The 16,672-nt window shown below is 56.7% G+C and overlaps 7 protein-coding genes and 2 non-coding genes across 9 annotated transcripts; 3 read left to right on the top strand and 6 right to left on the bottom strand.

Moving 5' to 3' along the window:
- Nucleotides 1–857: 857 nt before the first annotated feature.
- On the bottom strand, nucleotides 858–2,303 carry B0T15DRAFT_141433 (uncharacterized protein). Its single transcript, XM_062861882.1, has 2 exons — nucleotides 1,936–2,303; nucleotides 858–1,830 (listed from the first exon to the last, which is right to left on the bottom strand). Exons 1-2 carry the CDS (start codon nucleotides 1,996–1,998, stop codon nucleotides 1,234–1,236), a joined length of 660 nt encoding a protein of 219 aa, XP_062722249.1. The 5' UTR covers nucleotides 1,999–2,303; the 3' UTR covers nucleotides 858–1,233.
- On the top strand, nucleotides 2,287–2,367 carry B0T15DRAFT_t107. Its single transcript has one exon. It is a non-coding gene; the product is annotated as a tRNA-Ser (tRNA).
- Nucleotides 2,368–2,697: 330 nt separating this feature from the next.
- On the bottom strand, nucleotides 2,698–3,796 carry B0T15DRAFT_141440 (uncharacterized protein). Its single transcript, XM_062861883.1, has 2 exons — nucleotides 3,561–3,796; nucleotides 2,698–3,505 (listed from the first exon to the last, which is right to left on the bottom strand). Exons 1-2 carry the CDS (start codon nucleotides 3,572–3,574, stop codon nucleotides 2,833–2,835), a joined length of 687 nt encoding a protein of 228 aa, XP_062722248.1. The 5' UTR covers nucleotides 3,575–3,796; the 3' UTR covers nucleotides 2,698–2,832.
- Nucleotides 3,797–4,019: 223 nt separating this feature from the next.
- Nucleotides 4,020–4,333, bottom strand: B0T15DRAFT_395257 (uncharacterized protein; the record flags this gene model as incomplete). The annotated part of the gene is made up of 2 exons (XM_062864772.1): nucleotides 4,020–4,157; nucleotides 4,220–4,333. 2 exons carry the CDS (start codon nucleotides 4,331–4,333, stop codon nucleotides 4,020–4,022), a joined length of 252 nt encoding a protein of 83 aa, XP_062722247.1.
- Nucleotides 4,334–4,631: 298 nt separating this feature from the next.
- On the bottom strand, nucleotides 4,632–5,366 carry B0T15DRAFT_141499 (uncharacterized protein). The gene has a single exon (XM_062861885.1). The coding sequence runs from the start codon at nucleotides 5,224–5,226 to the stop codon at nucleotides 4,837–4,839; it is 390 nt and encodes a 129-aa protein (XP_062722246.1). The 5' UTR covers nucleotides 5,227–5,366; the 3' UTR covers nucleotides 4,632–4,836.
- On the bottom strand, nucleotides 4,697–4,770 carry B0T15DRAFT_t75. The gene has a single exon. It is a non-coding gene; the product is annotated as a tRNA-Val (tRNA).
- Nucleotides 5,367–6,614: 1,248 nt separating the features above from the next.
- Nucleotides 6,615–7,882, top strand: B0T15DRAFT_141276 (uncharacterized protein). The gene has a single exon (XM_062861881.1). It carries the CDS (start codon nucleotides 6,727–6,729, stop codon nucleotides 7,693–7,695), a length of 969 nt encoding a protein of 322 aa, XP_062722245.1. The 5' UTR covers nucleotides 6,615–6,726; the 3' UTR covers nucleotides 7,696–7,882.
- Nucleotides 7,883–8,465: 583 nt separating this feature from the next.
- Nucleotides 8,466–12,356, bottom strand: B0T15DRAFT_492009 (salt tolerance down-regulator-domain-containing protein; the record flags this gene model as incomplete). The annotated part of the gene is made up of 3 exons (XM_062866827.1): nucleotides 8,466–10,760; nucleotides 10,824–11,080; nucleotides 11,171–12,356. The coding sequence occupies 3 exons, from the start codon at nucleotides 12,354–12,356 to the stop codon at nucleotides 8,466–8,468; spliced, it is 3,738 nt and encodes a 1,245-aa protein (XP_062722244.1).
- Nucleotides 12,357–14,965: 2,609 nt separating this feature from the next.
- On the top strand, nucleotides 14,966–16,110 carry B0T15DRAFT_393788 (P-loop containing nucleoside triphosphate hydrolase protein; the record flags this gene model as incomplete). The annotated part of the gene is made up of 5 exons (XM_062864705.1): nucleotides 14,966–15,003; nucleotides 15,131–15,209; nucleotides 15,287–15,292; nucleotides 15,431–15,622; nucleotides 15,820–16,110. The coding sequence occupies 5 exons, from the start codon at nucleotides 14,966–14,968 to the stop codon at nucleotides 16,108–16,110; spliced, it is 606 nt and encodes a 201-aa protein (XP_062722243.1).
- Between the last annotated feature and the right edge of the window lie 562 nt (nucleotides 16,111–16,672).

Here is a 16,672-nt window from a genome sequence, read left to right as displayed (position 1 = left end):
CGGCAGCACTACTTGGTGAGAGGCGGATTGATTCCGCCGACCGGGGGTGAAGGGTGTGATACGCGAGGGCGAGGGCGGTTCGTGTCGCGACGACGACGAGGTCGGGGGCGTGAGGGCCGGCTGGCGTTGCTCTCGGTCTGAGGTGGTAGCGTGCCGGGAACCGGCGGGATCGGCTGTATTGCGGGGGCTTGTGATGTGCGAGGCATTCCTGGCGCCCATAGCTGGACGTGTGCGGGCCGGTTCAGCTGTCCAGACGGGGTAACTGAGCGGCCGGCTGGGGCTAATTCTCGGCCGTTGTTCGCAGGTACGGGTAAGTTGTCCTGACGCTGGGAAGGCAGCTGTGGCTCGAATAGCCGTCGACACTCCTGCGGCGCAGATATAGCAGGACGCGATTTTGCGGCACGCGAGTCGTCCCGCCGGCTGAGGAGACGATCACGAGCTCTGCGAAGCCGTTCGAGCCATTCCTCCCCGACCATGGTCATTAGTTACTCCCCGCAGGAGCTAGCTTGCGTTGGTGCCGTCCAGCGTGCCGTCGACCAGTGTCGTGGTTGTAGCGCGATGTAAAGCCAGATCCGGAAGCGTCGCAGACCCAGACAGGAGTGAATGAAATCAAAGGGGTGGATAAAGGTTGGTGATCCCCGATCGACCTTAGAGATAGCTGTGGCGTAAATACTGTTCCTATGAGCGAAGATGAAATTGTCATCGCAGTGAGAGAGACTGAGTTCGGCATCCAGCGGTTGCTGAGCTGTTCCTGCCCTCTTAGTCTCTTCGTCTTGCCACATGAGAACCCCCCTGCCCAGGCGTTCCTTCCACACCTTGGTTAATACTCCCGAGACTGAAATCTTGGGGAACCAGCTGCCACGACGAAGACCGCCCTCAGTTTGTGGGTGTGGTAAGGAGAGAACGCACCAGCTGATTTCTTTGGTACCTGATGGTGAGACCGCTAAGTCCAAGGCGCAAGCAGGAGCACTTGAGACGAACCCTACCAAAGAAAAGAAACTCCGCTTATTTCTCTAGCTGCAGTCTCTTGGCTGAAATCCCAAAAATCTTCCGTAACCACTAGACCCGACAGGAGTAGGCCCAAAGGGCTTTTCCGGAAAACGAACCTCAAAAAGCTTTGCAACATCTTCCATCATGTCGTCTCCGTGACGGAACAGACCGAGTGTTTAGATAGTAACCCAAGTCCATATCCAGCACAGACCCCCGTCCTTTTCACCTCATCTTGTCTGTGCCCTAGACCTCAATAACAACAGCCTGTCCATAAACCGGAGCGACCCCATCGCCCCAGATTCCCACGACGGAAAGTAAGAAGGCCAGCCCAGCAACCGCGCTCCGCACGATCTGCTTCTTCAGGAAGACCTCCACATCAGCCCGCACCTCCTCCCCGTTTACGTGTCCCTCCTCGCTGCCCTCCATCTCCTCGGCACTCCCCTCGCTGTGCGCATCCCCAAGCACCTCGTAGCTGGCCTCCATCCTCGCCCTCGCCGCGGCGCGCTTCTCCCTCTGTCGTTCCTTGCTGGGGGCTGCTGCGGAGGCGGGTGGCGCCCGGCCGCCGGGGCCCAGAGCCAAGAGGTAAGGGGCGATCAGATCGGAGGCGGCAAAGTGGGAGCCAAGCGCGAGGGCAGAGGCGTAGAGCAGGTATGGATGGCGGACGGGGCGTGGGGAAAGGATGTAGGCGAGCGCGAAGGCGGAAGAAGAGATGGCGGCGAGGGAACGGAGGTGGCGAGTTGCGCTGGTCGTCAGGGTGTCGAAGGCCCGGGCGGCCGAGTCGGCGGAGGGGAGCGTCAGGAGCGCAGGAATGGTAAGGGATGAGAGTGTGTAGGAGAGGCCCTGGAGATATGAGTCAGTAGGGGTGGAATGCCATGGTGTTATTGTAGCCTGAACACCGCACCGCATCCCAGATGCAAGGTCAGCGCGGGGAAGGTCGCAACTTACCGTCAGGACACCGAGCGATACGGTACCGACGAACTTGAGCGCCGAAACGCCCTTCGCGACCATGATTGCAATCGACTGTCTTCGAAGACCGAGGACTTGCGCAGGCGTCACGAAAATGGCGATAGAAGATGAGTGTAAGCCAACTTGGATGGTTCACATCGATGCGGCAAAGAAGAGGGGTGTTGCGTCGGGTACCGGTAGCCTTGGCGCCTCGTTGACTTCACCACTCCCGCCTGCGTCATCAACAGCAAAGAACATCCGGATTGGTTCAAATCGCGCCATTAACCCTAACCCTATATTAGGGTAACAATAGTGATTCCAACACAGATGCCTCAGCATCCCTGCCTCAAAGGCAACGTGCCAGAGTGGTTAATGGGTACGCCTCGAAAGCGTATGGCTTCGGCCGCAACGGTTCGAATCCGTTCGTTGTCGGTTATTCAATTGCTTTTGCTTCTGCGGTGCATTTTGTCAGATCTGGTCTTCCCCCCTTGTGGCTTCCCGCAGTCCAACCCAGCTTTACTCCGTTCGCCTTCCGCGGCCAAGGCATGGCGGTTAGAACTTAGACGGATTTCATACATATGTAGTTCAAGGGGGTCGGCAACGCACCAGCTTGCAAAGGCGACTTAATGACATCTATGCGGAGTGGCCTGAATAAGGTAGGGAATGTTGTCAGAAGAGACTTCCATCGCTGCCGAAGTTTTCCAAACGAACTTTGCTAGTTCGGTCAGGCAGCCCCCATGGAGCAGGAGCTAACCGGACGGCAAAGTCAAGAGCCAGCCGGTCCTTGACAGAATCAACCACTGAGGATAAGCTGGCGACTTGCTCGTTACAATTTAATCCCGATGTCATCACCCAGCAAAGCTTCTAGCAGGCTATACCGTCTGGATAAAGCACCTATTAGTCCAGACTTAACCGCCACAGCCCGTCTCCGAGGTAATGAGTTTCCTCCATAGCCGGTCCTTTCCCTTTCTCCTTTATCTCCTTCGTGCCCATAGTCAACACCCCAACGGCACAAGCCTCCTCCTTCCCTTCGGCCATAATAACGACCGGCTCCCCTTTCTCCAGCTCCCTGCTCCAATGCCCGTCCTCATCAGGCCCCTCGTCCGGCGTCTTCGCCTCCCCGTCATCTTCGCCCGCCTCCCCTCCTTCTTCCCCTTCCTTCTGCGCATCTTTCTTTTCTTCCCCAGTTGCTGCGCCCCTGTCAACCGGAATCGGCAACCGTCCCCCTTTGCTCGTCAACCCTGGGGCCATGAGAGTGGCGCCGCTGAGCACGAACCGGATGGCGCCGCGGTCGATGCGTATGGTCGGGAAGCATTGCGGGAAACGATGGACCAGACGCAGGTGTGGGAGTAGCACGCCGTCGCTGTCCTGCTGGTAGAAGACCGGATGGTTGTCGATCAGGTAGAGCAGCACGCGGTCGGGGAGCTTGACCTGCTCCAGGGAGGACTTCTTCGGGAGCACCTCGTCGATGACGGGCGTCAGGAGTGGGTATGTGTTGAGGAGGGACTGCCGGATCGAGCGCTGGATAGACGACTTGAGCTTTTGTCTCTGCTTGGGGGAGGCGTTGAGGCTGGTCCGGTTAGCTTCTTGGCTCTTGGGGGACTGCAATGGGAGAGGGTCTCTACTCTTTCTTGAACATTGTGCACGTTGGTGGAGCGACGGACGCTCTTGTCAACACCGTTATACTAAAGGGTTCTGGTGAATTATAAGGCAAAGGACACGTTGCGTGTTGAGAACTTGCTGGTTGCGCTGCCACTGCTAAGATTGCCCCGCGATTGTTGCTCAATGGAGGGGAAGGATGGCGGGGTGTTTGCCAAGCTGTTGGCGGGGTTCTTGGAGAGCGCCACCAGCCACAGTGTCGTCACTTGACGACGGTGAAGTGTGGCAGATGAGGAATCGTTGTGTTGAAGTGCCGGCTTTTGCTGTTGAATGCTAAAAGGAAGACGGAAATATATGCGATGAATAAGGTGTTTCCGCTGTTTGCATGAAGGCAGAACTCAAAATCAAAGGATTGGTATCATACAAGAAGCAGCAAAGACAACGTGCGAAACCCCGCCTCTTAGCTCGTCCACCAGTCCATTGCCTTAACCGTGAGTGACATGCGAGACGGTCCCATCCTCATTGACATGGACGTTCAGTCTATCTTCCTTGAAGTCCTTGGTCACCATCATCCCGGGCTCAATGACACGCGTCTCTTTGGGCAGCTCCGTCTTGCAGAAGGTCTGAGCATAGAATCGTCAGCGCAAGCAGACACAGGGGGGAAGAAACCAGAAACTCGACTGACCGTCTCGGATGTCGGCTCCTCTGACAGCTTCTTTCCGGCAAGCTTGTTCATCCACTCTTGGGTCTTGTCACCACCCATGTTGTCGGCGGTAACTCCAGGAACAACGAGAGGCATTTTGTTTGAGAGTTTCTGGAACTGAGCGACTGTGCTGTTGATGATGAGGTACGCTGTGGTGTTCTGGCTTGCAAAGCATTTACGTATAGCCATGGTCCACGAGCTGGCCGCACATAAGCTCTTTATAGGCTTGAGGGCGTACAAAAGATGACGTAGCGCTGCCAGCTGCAGTGCTGCACAGCCACATCCGGACCAGTTCTGCCCTTTCTTTGGCTACAACTAAAATCTGGTACCATTATCAAGCCGGCAAACCGGCTCTGTACCGCCTTTTCGATGCTTATTTCCAGATTCACTTAACAAAAAGTAATACATATAAATATAAATTAACGTGTGGAATACATGTTTGCAAAAGAAATTGACGAATGACCACGTCCAGGTTCGAACTGGAGACCTTCAGTGTGTTAGACTGACGTGATAACCAACTACACCACGCGGCCAATTGTTTCATATTATCAATAAAGTACGTATAATAGTTAGGCTTTTGACCACCACCGGCCATAACCTTAATACTGTAATAAAACGGAGAATAGAGGACAACAACAGAAGACGAAAGCAGACTGAGAAGAAGCCAGCAAGAGACAAGGAAAGAGAAGTAGAAAAGACAAAGATAGAAATAAAGGTAAGAGAAATACCTTAGAGAGGAGAACGCAGATGAGAACATAAAAATGGAAGATAATAAAATGACTTGGATGGCAAGGACTTGATTCTCGGAGCTTAGGATGATGGCCTACAAGTTCCGAATGTGGAAAGTATCCAACTGTCCCGTAGAACCCCTCGCTCATCAAGCACCGGCCAGGATCTATAAGTTTGCCTATCGGACTTGGGTCCAGATCCTCTGGGTCATAAATGCGAGCCAGCCCTACAGCCCAGGTTGAGGAACGTTCAGCTAGCATCGAAGGATCAATCAGCAATTTTGTTAGGGTTGCAACGTCGGTCTCGCAAGGCTCCTCCAACAAAGCGTGGTTCACCCAGCCACTGACTAACGTTAGCGGCCTGCTGCGGCCGCCAGATGCTGCAGGTGACCGCAGTTGTGTAATGGTTTGCCAGCAAACTCTGTCTTTGCCGCTGAGGGGCTGTTGGCGGCGGACACAGTGCGATGAATGGGTTGCAGCAAGTCTAGAGAACAAACTCAGCAAAGGCGGTGAATACACAGTATAGAGAGTCAAGAAAATATGGTCAGAAAGACTCAGGCTGGGGGGGTTGTATCTTGGTACGAGTTGAAGATGCCTGAGAGGATTGAGAACTTGTTGAAAGAGGCTATCAGTGATTTGGGGTCTTGGACTTCAACAAATGCATTCTTGCCATGGCAGACCTTATCGGTCATCAAACGTCTGGGCATTTTCGGAGAACAGCCCAAGCTGCATGTTAGGCACAGCCGCACTTTACTGTGGTACAATTATGCGGGGGGCTTTTCCCGAAATGGAACCCCACAGACAATATGACTGACTCGTCCAAGTTGCCAGTGCGGTGTTCGATCTCAACTTAGACAGTTTCGACTGGCTGTGTCCTTCATCACGACGGGTTCGCAGCGTCGCGAACAGCAGTAACTACCTATATATAACACTGTATATCAGCAAGCAGAGAAGCCCGAATTGAGTTGGGTAACGGTGAAGAGTCAAGAGACCAGCCGCCGCAGGAGCGGAGAAACCTGAGGCTGCGTCGCAATGGAGCCCCTTGGCTGATAGGAGCACTCGGTGGGCCTTGATTTATATCAATCGCAGACTCTTATTGGCTGTCGCTGCTGATAGTGCATGCTCTAGCCGACTTTGCCGTGAGATTTTTGGTTCAATTCAGGAGCCCCTGTTTGGACCCAGGACCCTGCCGAACTAAAAGGCACACACCAACTGGCAGTGCCATCGTGAACCGCGACTCAAGCCCCGGAGCCAATTGCGCCCATCCCATGCCCTCTCCATTCTGCTTGCTGTCAAGGGGCCCCGCCTGACCCAGCAGGGGCTGGGCTGAACTCTGGGCAATGGAATGGGCATGTAAAAAAAAGGAGGTGCTGCTGATATTAAAGCTGGGCCTCCCTCCCAAACCCTCCTCCCTCTAAGTTGCCCTGAAGGCGAGAAGTATCGACGCGGTTGCACGTTGCCCGCGCAAAATATCCCTGCAGTACGCCTGCCAGGATTGAAATTCTGCGGCCCTGCGAATCTTGCGCTGAGGGTTTCATTTCCACAACCGCAGTCGGCACCGCGTCGAGCCTCGCACCCTACAAGAGCAGTCTGGTGTCCGCATCCCGCCGATCTGTGGACAGTGAAGTCGACCAAGACCACGAGGCACAACCAGCGGATAGCCACCGATCGCAGGAAGGATTCACAGATTGGGAAAGAGACCTGTTAGTTATACAGTACATTCCCGGCGACCCCTAATCCGGAAGCGCGGAAATTCACAAAATGCGCGACACAATATTCACCTCACTCTTCCTCGCCTCGGCGACCCTCACATCCGCCAGCCGCCTCGAATGCCTCCACACCCGCAGCGAGGAGCTCGCCTCCGTTGCGTCCTGCGGTGACAAGGGCTCACTCAACTACTGCTTCTCGAACCTCCCCATTGCCACACAACCCGAGGCCCTCTCCGGGGAACTCGAGCGCTGCTTTAACTCAGCGGGCTGCACACCGGCCGAATCCCAAATCGAGGCGTACTGGGTCCAAAAGCGATGTGAAACCCCCACCAACGACCTCCGCCGCGGCCGTCGGCAACCCGACAATGAGGACTCCCTGGCGGCCGCCGCCAAAGAGCCGCTCATGGCCGCCCGCAATCCCATGCCAGCCATCACCGCGATGGTCGTCCCCCGGCAAACCACAGCCGCCACCACAGCCGCCACCACCAACCCGGCCTCCCCGTCCCCCTGCTTCAGCGACACAACGTCCTCCATCACCTCGTGCCCGCTCCAAACCACGGGCACCGACGCCGGCAAGAAACTCTCGTGCTTCCCCACGGTGCTCACCAGCGCCGTGTGCCGCGACGGGCTGATCTGCACGTCCGACAAGCAGGGCAACCCGTCGTGCATGTACAAGCACTCCTCGCTGGGCGTCGACGGCACCATCATCGCCATCATCTTCGCCTCGGCCATCGTCATCTCCATCGTGTCCATCTGTTTCCTCTGCTGCCGCGAGCGCCGCGAGCACAAGCGCATCGAGCGGGCGGCCGAGGCGGCGCGGATTGCCAAGGAGGCCAAGACGGCTACTGCCACGGCCAAACGGCCGGGCACCTCTATCACGGGCATGGGCGGCTCCCCCGTCGTGGAGGGCCAGCCGCTGATGAACCAGGGCCCGCCGTCGCCGGGCCTGCAGGGCCAGCAGGGGGGCTATGGCGCGGCGAACCCGTTTGCTGATGGTTCAAGCGATGGGGGCAGGCGTTGAGGTGAGAGAGGTGTACTGGCTGAGCCGTGAGCACTATTGGGCTCGAGATTGACCTGTTCGGCACACGGCTGCCGTGCTGGTTGAGTTGCTGGGCAATCTGTGGTTGGGGAAAGGGGGAAGAAGCTTGTGGGAACTTAACAGGTTGTTTGAACAATGTCCACGGTACTTTGGGTACTATCTTGATTGGTAATGCATAGTTTCCATCGGGCAAGCGCTGCTGCTTCCCACGGCAAACATCGTCCTCTTTTTTGGGCCCGGCGTTATATCCGTTGAATCGGGGCTCGATCGAGACGCACCCAGGGGCTGCCCATGTGGTGAACAGATCCCCTGCGCCGGGAGTCGCTTGCTTGCTTCACATTAGCTGGTCGGTGACAATGCGCCGAATACAACAGAAAGCAAGATCACAGCTCGGCCCGGGAGAAAAGTGGTTCATCCGAATTGATTGCCCTGAGGGCAGCAAATGCAATGCTGCAACTCAACGAATCGCTTCCTTCGCTAGTCTAAATGCCTACACTGTGCATCACACACAATCCATATCTCGCTGAATGTCAAAAGTCGCTACGTGGCAAAGGATTTCCCATCGCCATGATATTCGCTGGTCCGGCGGAATACTCTTTCTAATAGGGCAACCCGCCTGCCTTTCGGCGGACGCCGGGCTGAAACCAATTTTAGGTAGCACCGTGCTCTCGAGCGAGCAACATGTCCAGAAGATCCATCCACGCGATTCTCCACGCCTGGAAGCTGCTAGGTGCTTCTGCATACGGCCAATCCTAGCGGCTGCCGACCACCGAGCCAGCACCGGTCCCAATTGGGCTCCCTGGGTGGTATCCGACCGCCCTTTGCACCGGTTGTGGCGTTCTCTGCTCGTCGCCGGACACGAACCTGATCAGCTTGCCGCCCTTGTCGTCATCCCGCACGTCAAAGCTGCCGCCGCCATTGACTTCGTTGCCTTCGGTCTCGCAAATGTCGAGGATCTCCTTCTCCTCGACAGGATGCCCGTGGTTGAACATCTCTATCTGTGCCTTGATCTTCTCGAGAGGTATGAACTTGACAGGGGCTTGAGGACTGTTGTCATCCTGCTTGCTGCTGCCATCGGCCAACTCCTCGCAGGCACGACGCAGCATTTTCCTGACGGCTACTGACCGAGGCTCCATCGGCCGGTCGACGACGCCGTGTCCTCCGAAAGTTGACGCTGGTGGCATCGGGTGACCCCAGGGCATGCTCATTGGGGCATGCATGGTTAACGGGCTGTGACCGAAAGCAGGAGGCGCAAGAGGTCCGAACGGATTCGGCTGTAGCACGCCAGGCGGGCCCCAGGGGTTGCCGTACGATGGGAATATGGGTTCCATTCCGAAAGGCGCCATTGGGAATCCCGGTGCTGGGCGGGGGCCCGGTGCTGTGGTACCCCGAGCCAGGCGTCCGGGGAAGTCCTGCAGACCATCATCCAAGAGAGCGCGACTCCCTAAATGAGCGTCCGGTTCTGGCTTGGGCAGCCCAGGCGAGGGTGTCCCGCTCAACGGTCGTTGACCGTGGACCACGCTTGCCGGTCGCCCTATCGGTGTCGGGCGGCTGGTAGGTTGTTGAGACGAGCTTGCCTCGAAGCTTGTCGAGTTTTGACGCGAGTGCGGAGACGGGTCGCCTGCTGGCACGGCCGGGCCCATCATTTGGGCATGGCTCCCTGACATAGCATCCACAGGACCGTAAAGGCCCGGGGGAGGTTGCATCGGGAACCCTCGGTTTCCTACCGGGCCACCCAACCCAGGCGGGGGCACTGGGCCCATGCCCGGCGCGGGCCTGAAGCCGGACACCGGAGGGAACAAAGGTTCCCGGTGGATGGCATTGCTGAATCCAGGGGGAGGGGGAGTTTGAGGCAAGCCTGGCGGGAGAGGTGTGCCACTACCACCCATAGTGGCGATGCCGAACGGGCTATGTTGTGGTGGCAGTGGTTTGGCTGGCAGGTTCAGTGGAGACGCCGAGTATGACTGTGACTGCGCACTGCTCTGCCCGTTGATACTCGCAGCCCCATGCTTATTCGGAGGTGCTATCCGCGCGGGGCTCGCCTGCCCTGGTGCACTCGGACGAGGGGACGCATTTTGGCTAGCCACAGACCCGCGGTGTGAGGCTGCCCCTGAAGGAGTCGCGGCGTTCTCATGTTGTGATGCCTGGCGGACACGCATGGGCGTCGGAGCCTTGGGTAGTGCTGGGGTAGCCACGGGAATCTGTGGCGAGGCGTAGGACTTTGGGGCCTGTTGTATTGGCGCTGGTGCGGTTGCGGCAGGGTGCCCGGGCATGTGTTGATTTTGGGTTGAAGGCCTTTTGGGAAGCGTGACGGGCACCGGAACCGGAACCGGGGCGGTGATTGCTGCCGTCCCCTGAGCTGCCTTCTCCTTTGCCCCTTTGTGCTTGGTCTCCTTTCCCTCCTTCGGCCCCTTGACTTCCCTAGCTTCCCTCGCCTCCCGCTCTGCCTTCGCCTTGGCCTCCTTCTCTCGCCGCTCGCGCTCTTGCTGTTCCCTTTTCTGGCGGGCCTCACGCTCCTTCTGCTCTCGAGCTTCTTTCTCCCTTAGGCGCGCCTCCTCGCGAGCCTTCTTCTCCCGTTCCCTGGCCTCACGAGCTTTGCGCTCGTTCTCTTCCCGTTCTTGCATTTTGCGTAGCCGCTCTGCCTCCTTCCGTTGACGCTCCTCGTCCTCTGCCCTCTTTTGGGCCTCCTTCTTCTCCCGTCTTTCCTCGGCCTTGCGTTGCTGCTCTTCAGCCTTGCGGACCGCTTCTTCTCGGCGTGCCGCCTCTTCAGCAGCCCTTTCGGCCTCCTTACGTGCCTTCTCTTCAGCCTGCTGCTCCTTCTTCCTGGCAGCCTTCTCCTTGCGCTTTTGCGCCTCTTTGGCCTTCTTTGCTTTGCGCTGGGCATCTTGCAGCTTCTCGGCCTCGATTTCCTCCAGGAGCCTAGCCTGACGTTCCTTGGCGACCTTTTCTCGGTAGGCGGTAAGGACTCTCTGCTCGAACATCCGGGCCGCAAAGATCTGAAACATCCGCCTCCCTTCCTCCATCCGCTGCTCCTCTGTCATGGTATCCTGTTCCAAGCATAATCAGTGGCAAGTTCCCAGGACGAAGACAAGGCGCAGCGACCCCCATACCTCTTCCTCCTGGCTGTCGTATTCGTCTTCTTCGTCGTCCTCATACTCCTCCTCCTCCTCATCAAACTCTTCCTCTTCTGGGGGCGGCGGATGATTATGGCCATAAGGATCGCCAGTGGTGTGACCGTAGTCCCGCTCAAACTGTTCCCTAGACTCCTGTTCTCGGGCCATACGGCGTTCGGCGAGTTGCTCCATCATTTCGATGAATTTCTTGCCGTCGTTCTTGAGCAGGTCGTCGGCCACGGTCAAGATGCCGCCTAGAGAAGATGAGCCATAAGCATTATTGCCAGCCCCCGAGAAGGGATAAGTCTGTAAGAATGGTGGAAGAATGGGAAGTCCGTCCCTACCCTGCACAGTCAGGCTGTTCCCGAAATTGAAGAAATCGGCAGCGTAGTCGGGTCGGTGCAGTTCTTCTTCCGAGGGCTCATGGTCTTCCTCGCTGTACAAGTCGTCTTCTGGATCATCTTCGCTATAGACATCCACCATTTCCCCCTCCCCCTCGCCTTCGCCTTCGTCCTCCATAGCGGCCTCCTCTTCTTCCTCGTCTCCCAGCTGCTCCATGATACGCCCATGGGACGGCTGATGACTGGAATATCTCGAGGGAAGCCCGCGAGGCCGTATCCCGCTCATTGAGCCAAATGACCGCATCGGAGGCCCTTCGCCTTGGCCGGGGTGGTTCGCGTACTGCTCCAGCTCCTCATAGTAGGCGTCGTAGAGGCCTTCGAGCTCCTCTTCGATGGCGGTCCGCTTCCTTCCGCACACGGTACAACTACAGGTGTGTTTCTGCTGTTCCTTCATCTTTTTGAGGACTGCATCCTTTTCCACTTTGACCAGCGACTTGCGCTCGCTTTCGCTCAACCCAAGCCAGAACTCTTTGATACGCTCCCGCTCCTCCGAGGAGCTCGTGTTCCATATCTTCTCCCTTGACATGGTGGGCCGGTCGGTCTGGGGGGTTAACGGAGGAGCCTCAGAGGCTTGCGGGCGACCTTGAACATTCTGCGCGCCTTGGCTGTTGTCGGGAGGTTCGTCCGTCTTTTGCCCGGTGGCATTCTTTTTCTTTTTCTTCCTGGACTTCTTGGACTTCCCAGACGCACTCTGCCCACCCCGGTTCTGTTGCGCGGCCGCGCCCTGATAACCTTGGCCGGGGACCGGCTCCTCCTCGTCGTCCTCTGGGTCGGCGCCTGCCGACTGCTGGTCGCTGGTACCGGGAGGGCTGGGTATCCCGCTGACGGTTTGGCCGCTCATGGCTTGTTCGGCGGCCGCTTTCGCAGCTGCCTTCTCGCGCCGCTTCTGCTTCTTCCGGTTTACAGGTTGAGCGGGTGCGTGTCCCGGGGAGAGGTGCGCTGCGGCCTTGTTATTCGGAGAGGATGCAGCTGTTGGGGAAGGCTGAGCGGAGTCGACGGGAGTGCTCGTTTTGGGAACTGTTATGAACTTCGACCCGTCTTTGTTCGTGTATTTCGCGGTGCCCTTGGAGGTCGGAGACAGCGGGGCGGCGCCGGATGCTGGTGCCGGTGGGTTGCGGTTTCCCTTCATCCTCGTCCGTCTATTGCGAACCGAAAGGGGGGTTGAGATCAAGGGAATACGTCGCGCTGTAGGGATCTCTGCAGTTCAGGAATCATGCGAGGACTAAAGGATAACAAAGTAAGCCGGTGCCGTGGCGCAAGGGTTCGGATCAGTATGAATGTTTCCTCGGTCAAACAAGGCGATGCGGGGCAGAACGCTGCGTATAGAGCGCGAAAGCCGCGGAAACAGAATAAAATGTCGGGAAGGAACAGAAACGGACGGCAGACGAGAGAGCTGCGCGGCTGGGAAAGCGGTTTGGGCGGGAACGGGGGAGGCGTTGCCATGTGAACGTTTCGAAGGCAGGTCCCAGCCCAAGCAGGCGGGCCGCTTGAGGTTTAATTTATTAACAGAGGGGTCAGAACAAACTCACACAAGGCCCAGTACCGGCAGGCGAGGAATTGACTGCGTGGAAAGATCGCCTGTTAGGGAGAGCCGCGGCGCTAGGTATGTGGTCGGGCTGGCTGCACGCGATACGATGCAGCCGAAGGTATGATACCCGTCTCTCGGCGCTTCGTCGAGGTGTTCTGAATGTTCTAAAGGTGTTGCTAGATTTGTGGTTCCCGCCATGCATATCGATCTTCCCTATCGAGCAAGCGCCGATTGGTCGGGCAAACACGTGATCGGGGCAGCCTTGTGCGGCGTCACGCGTGCCTGCCCCTGACTTCCAAGTTCCCTGGCCGGCCGTCGCCTCGAGGTTCAACTGGGTTCAACCGCTTCAAGATGTTGAGCCGCTTGTTTGAGGGTCGGCCGCTTAATACAAGCACACTATGCGTATTACACTCAGACTCACCAATTGGGCTGGCTTGTTTCCGTCGGCCGACGCTTACTCAATACCTTACTTATCATTGTCAATGACGGCGGCGATGCCGACTCATAATCCAAAAAAGTGCATAACTAGATGCGGACTTCTCCAGTCTAGGGCGTGGGACTGGACTGAAACCGGCAGCATGGCATGTCAACGCCGGCCGCATCATCTCCTCCATTCCTATCGAAATGATGCTGTAGGTGACCGTCCTACACACCCTTCGGCATTTGGACCTTCGCTCCATGCGAAAGTCCCGTTGACGGGCGAGGAATACTTAGGTTAGTGCTGGGTGATTAGCAAAGCGTCTGCCGTCTCGGCAGCCACTGAACAGCATTTCAACGCCCGCCTGAATCCCTAATCCAATGCTGTTTTTGACGTCGTGCCTCGCCGTTTTCAAGCTGGATCCGCACATGCACCGAGCGACGAGTGGAACATCGAGGCTAGCATCAAGTTCGACAAGACGCACGTCATACTCACCATACCTCAGTCGGTCACCGGCCTTCCGACGTTATATGTCAAGAGGTAGATCAGAGGTGTCTTCGGACGACAGCGGGATATTAAGCACGTTCTACTAATTCGGTCTTGTGTCTTCACCTCCTGGATTTTGCTATAGCGAAGTGCTGCAAGTAGGTCGGTGGAAGATGGACGCTCCTCTATGTGCATTTCAAGAGCTAAATACTAGGTAGTAGCTCGCATCTATCGTCTGATGGCATAAGTTATGGACGCAGCTCGCCAACTCGCATGTCCAGAAATGGCCCATTGGAGACGCTTGCCGCATGAAATGGATGCTGAATTCGTGCACAGCCTCACCCCGCCCCGGTCTTCAGCGCTGCCCAAACGACCCGGCAACCTATCAGACCCCTGAATTCATCGCCCCGTCGAGGCTGAGCACCCTCGCGACTGCCGGCTGGTGATGCACGCTCGCGATACGACTCGTTGTCCAACATCAAGGTGGGATTGGCGAGTGATATACGAAGCGATTCAGCTTGATGACGGACACTGGAAGCGCTTTGATCCAGTCAATCCAATGCTGAGGAAGCACTGCAATTGCAGCCACAACATCACAGCTTGTCGCTTCGCGCCTACAGCCTGGAGCATAACGTCTGACTGAGTGGTGAAACCCAAGGACATAAACAGTGGGGCTTAAACACTCGGAGGTCTCCTCGTGGGAACATCTGAAGAGCAGCCCGTGCCTGAAATCCACCGAATAACCCATATCCGAGAGGGAATGACGAGTGCCAATTCTTTTGGTAGTACATACATAAGTAGGAAAGGGCATACCAAGAAGGTAGTCGATCTTGAATACTTGAAGTGTCTGATGAAACACGATACTACGTACTGTGGTACCGACATAGGTCGGTACACAGTGGCATCGCGCCAAGCTTACCATGAGAGGATTAGGACCACAGCGGGCCGAGTAGGGTATGTGCCGCGTGCGTCACCGCAAAGATTATGTAACTGGCTGTCGAAGGAGCTCAGGCCGGTATCCACTTGCTGCTCCGCTCGAAATTTCCTAAAGGTCGGTAGGACCCGAGTCCTGGGACACGGTCGAACAGCACGCATTTACACTGTAACAGTTAACTTAGAACTAAACTACTGACAGCTCGGCCGGCTCTCATTCAAAGCCCCGGTCAACCACCCTCATCAAGTTCTTTCAATCCGGATCCTTTCCACCCACGTTTTACCACACCAACAGTTCTATCCCCCCTCTCGGTGACTGCGCACGACGAACGGCAACCGAGCGAACCGACGCTCACTTCCCGATTTGCCAGCCATGGCAAATGATCGTAACGCCCAAAATGTCATCCGGAGGTACGCAACTCCAGCCCGCCGGATACGGCCCGGGGAACTGCCCGACGCTGGCCCCTCCTGGCCGACGCCCAACACCCAAGCCCCGGTTCTGCGCTCATTCAGCCTCGTTGACACTCCCGCTGTTTAGGAAACTTGTCATCATTGGCGACGGTGCGTGCGGCAAGACCAGTTTGCTGAGCGTGTTTACTCTTGGTTTCTTCCCAACAGTAAGTGGCACTACACTGGAGAAGCGCCCGCCCCCTCCACAAGTCCTCACTGCCAGAGCTAACAGGTGACGACGCAGCACTATGTGAGTGGTTCCGGTCTGAGACACACCCAACAAACCTCCATTCCAACGATGCAACATCTGCTCGCTTGCCTGCTCCTCGAGTCACGCCATTCTGTCACTTGTCGAACACCTCACAACTGACCAACTCGTCTCACGCAGATACCGACTGTTTTCGAAAATTACGTGACGGATTGCAGAGTAGACGGCAAGTCCGTCCAGCTAGCGCTATGGGACACGGCTGGGCAGGAGGATTATGAGCGGTTACGGCCGCTAGCATACGCCAAAGCTCACGTCATCCTGATAGGCTTTTCCATCGACACGCCGGATTCCCTGGACAACGTCAAGCACAAGGTGGGTGGGCTGACACAATCCTGACCGCCCCTGCCTCCTTTCTCCGGCCAAACGGCCCTCTTGTCCATGCTGCAAGCCGCTTCTTGTGCTCTACATAAGCGTCATGTGTAACGGTTGTCCGACGCATGCAATCTCCTTCCCTTTTGAGACAGCGGATGTATCAGGTCGATGCCGGTCACTAACCCAATCAAACATAGTGGGTCTTGGAAGCAAACGAACGGTGTCCCGGAGTGCCCATCATCCTCGTCGGCCTCAAGAAAGATTTGCGGGACGACCCGGTTGCACAAGAGGAGATGCGGAAACGATCACAACGCTTCGTTTCTCCGGGGGATGGCGAGCATGCGGCTAAGGAAATCGGCGCCCGCAAGTACCTCGAATGTTCTAGCTTGAGCGGCGAGGGTGTCGACGACGTTTTTGAGGCGGCCACACGAGCCTCATTACTGATGTTGGAGAAGGTTGAGGGGGCAGGGTGCTGCGTGATATTATGAGCGGCTGTGCTGGCCACGGGTGATTCCGCTAGCCGTTCTCTCCCAGACCACCGCGACCGCTTCCGGCGTGAGAACGAGAATCGACTCGGCGACCTCATCAGGACCAAGGCGAGCTTGCCGGGATCAGGATATAGACCTTCCCCAGCCTGCCAGTTCTCCGCTGGGTTGCCCTTCGAGACCACGAATCAGCCATCATCACTAAAAGACTGCACGGAACGACCTGCACAATGAGGTGGAGAAGTCCGCACATAGGGTCTAACGATCACATACACAGCGAGCTAAGCGAATGATGGTCCACGCTGTATTATTACGCTATAGACCTTTGGTTCTCCTTTTATGCTACGACGGATGACCTCAAGCAGAAGAGGCTAGTCAAAGCTGGGCTGGACTATCGATGGACTGTAAGGATCACAAGACAGGAGCGAAAATCGTGTTTCACTTACAGTTACCTTTCGGGTCATTGGAGTATGGTGGAGGTCAGGCAGTAATTAGTGCAGGGCATTTTTCTACCCTCTCTTGTGTCTATCGTTTCTGGTGTCTAACGCCAATCTAGCGGTGATTT

The sequence above is a fragment of the Chaetomium strumarium genome (genome assembly GCF_033439665.1).
Source record: "Chaetomium strumarium strain CBS 333.67 chromosome Unknown B0T15scaffold_3, whole genome shotgun sequence".
NCBI lineage: Eukaryota > Fungi > Ascomycota > Sordariomycetes > Sordariales > Chaetomiaceae > Chaetomium > Chaetomium strumarium.
This window is presented reverse-complemented; position numbering and strand designations above follow the sequence as displayed.

Coding starts and splice junctions, on each gene's coding strand:
- B0T15DRAFT_141499 (XM_062861885.1), bottom strand. CDS start 5,226: ATGCTAGCTGAACGTTCCTCAACCTGGGCTGTAGGGCTGGCTCGCATT.
- B0T15DRAFT_141276 (XM_062861881.1), top strand. CDS start 6,727: ATGCGCGACACAATATTCACCTCACTCTTCCTCGCCTCGGCGACCCTC.
- B0T15DRAFT_141433 (XM_062861882.1), bottom strand. CDS start 1,998: ATGGTCGCGAAGGGCGTTTCGGCGCTCAAGTTCGTCGGTACCGTATCG. Junction 1,831..1,935: donor TATCGCTCGGTGTCCTGACG/GTAAGTTGCGAC, acceptor TCATATCTCCAG/GGCCTCTCCTACACACTCTC.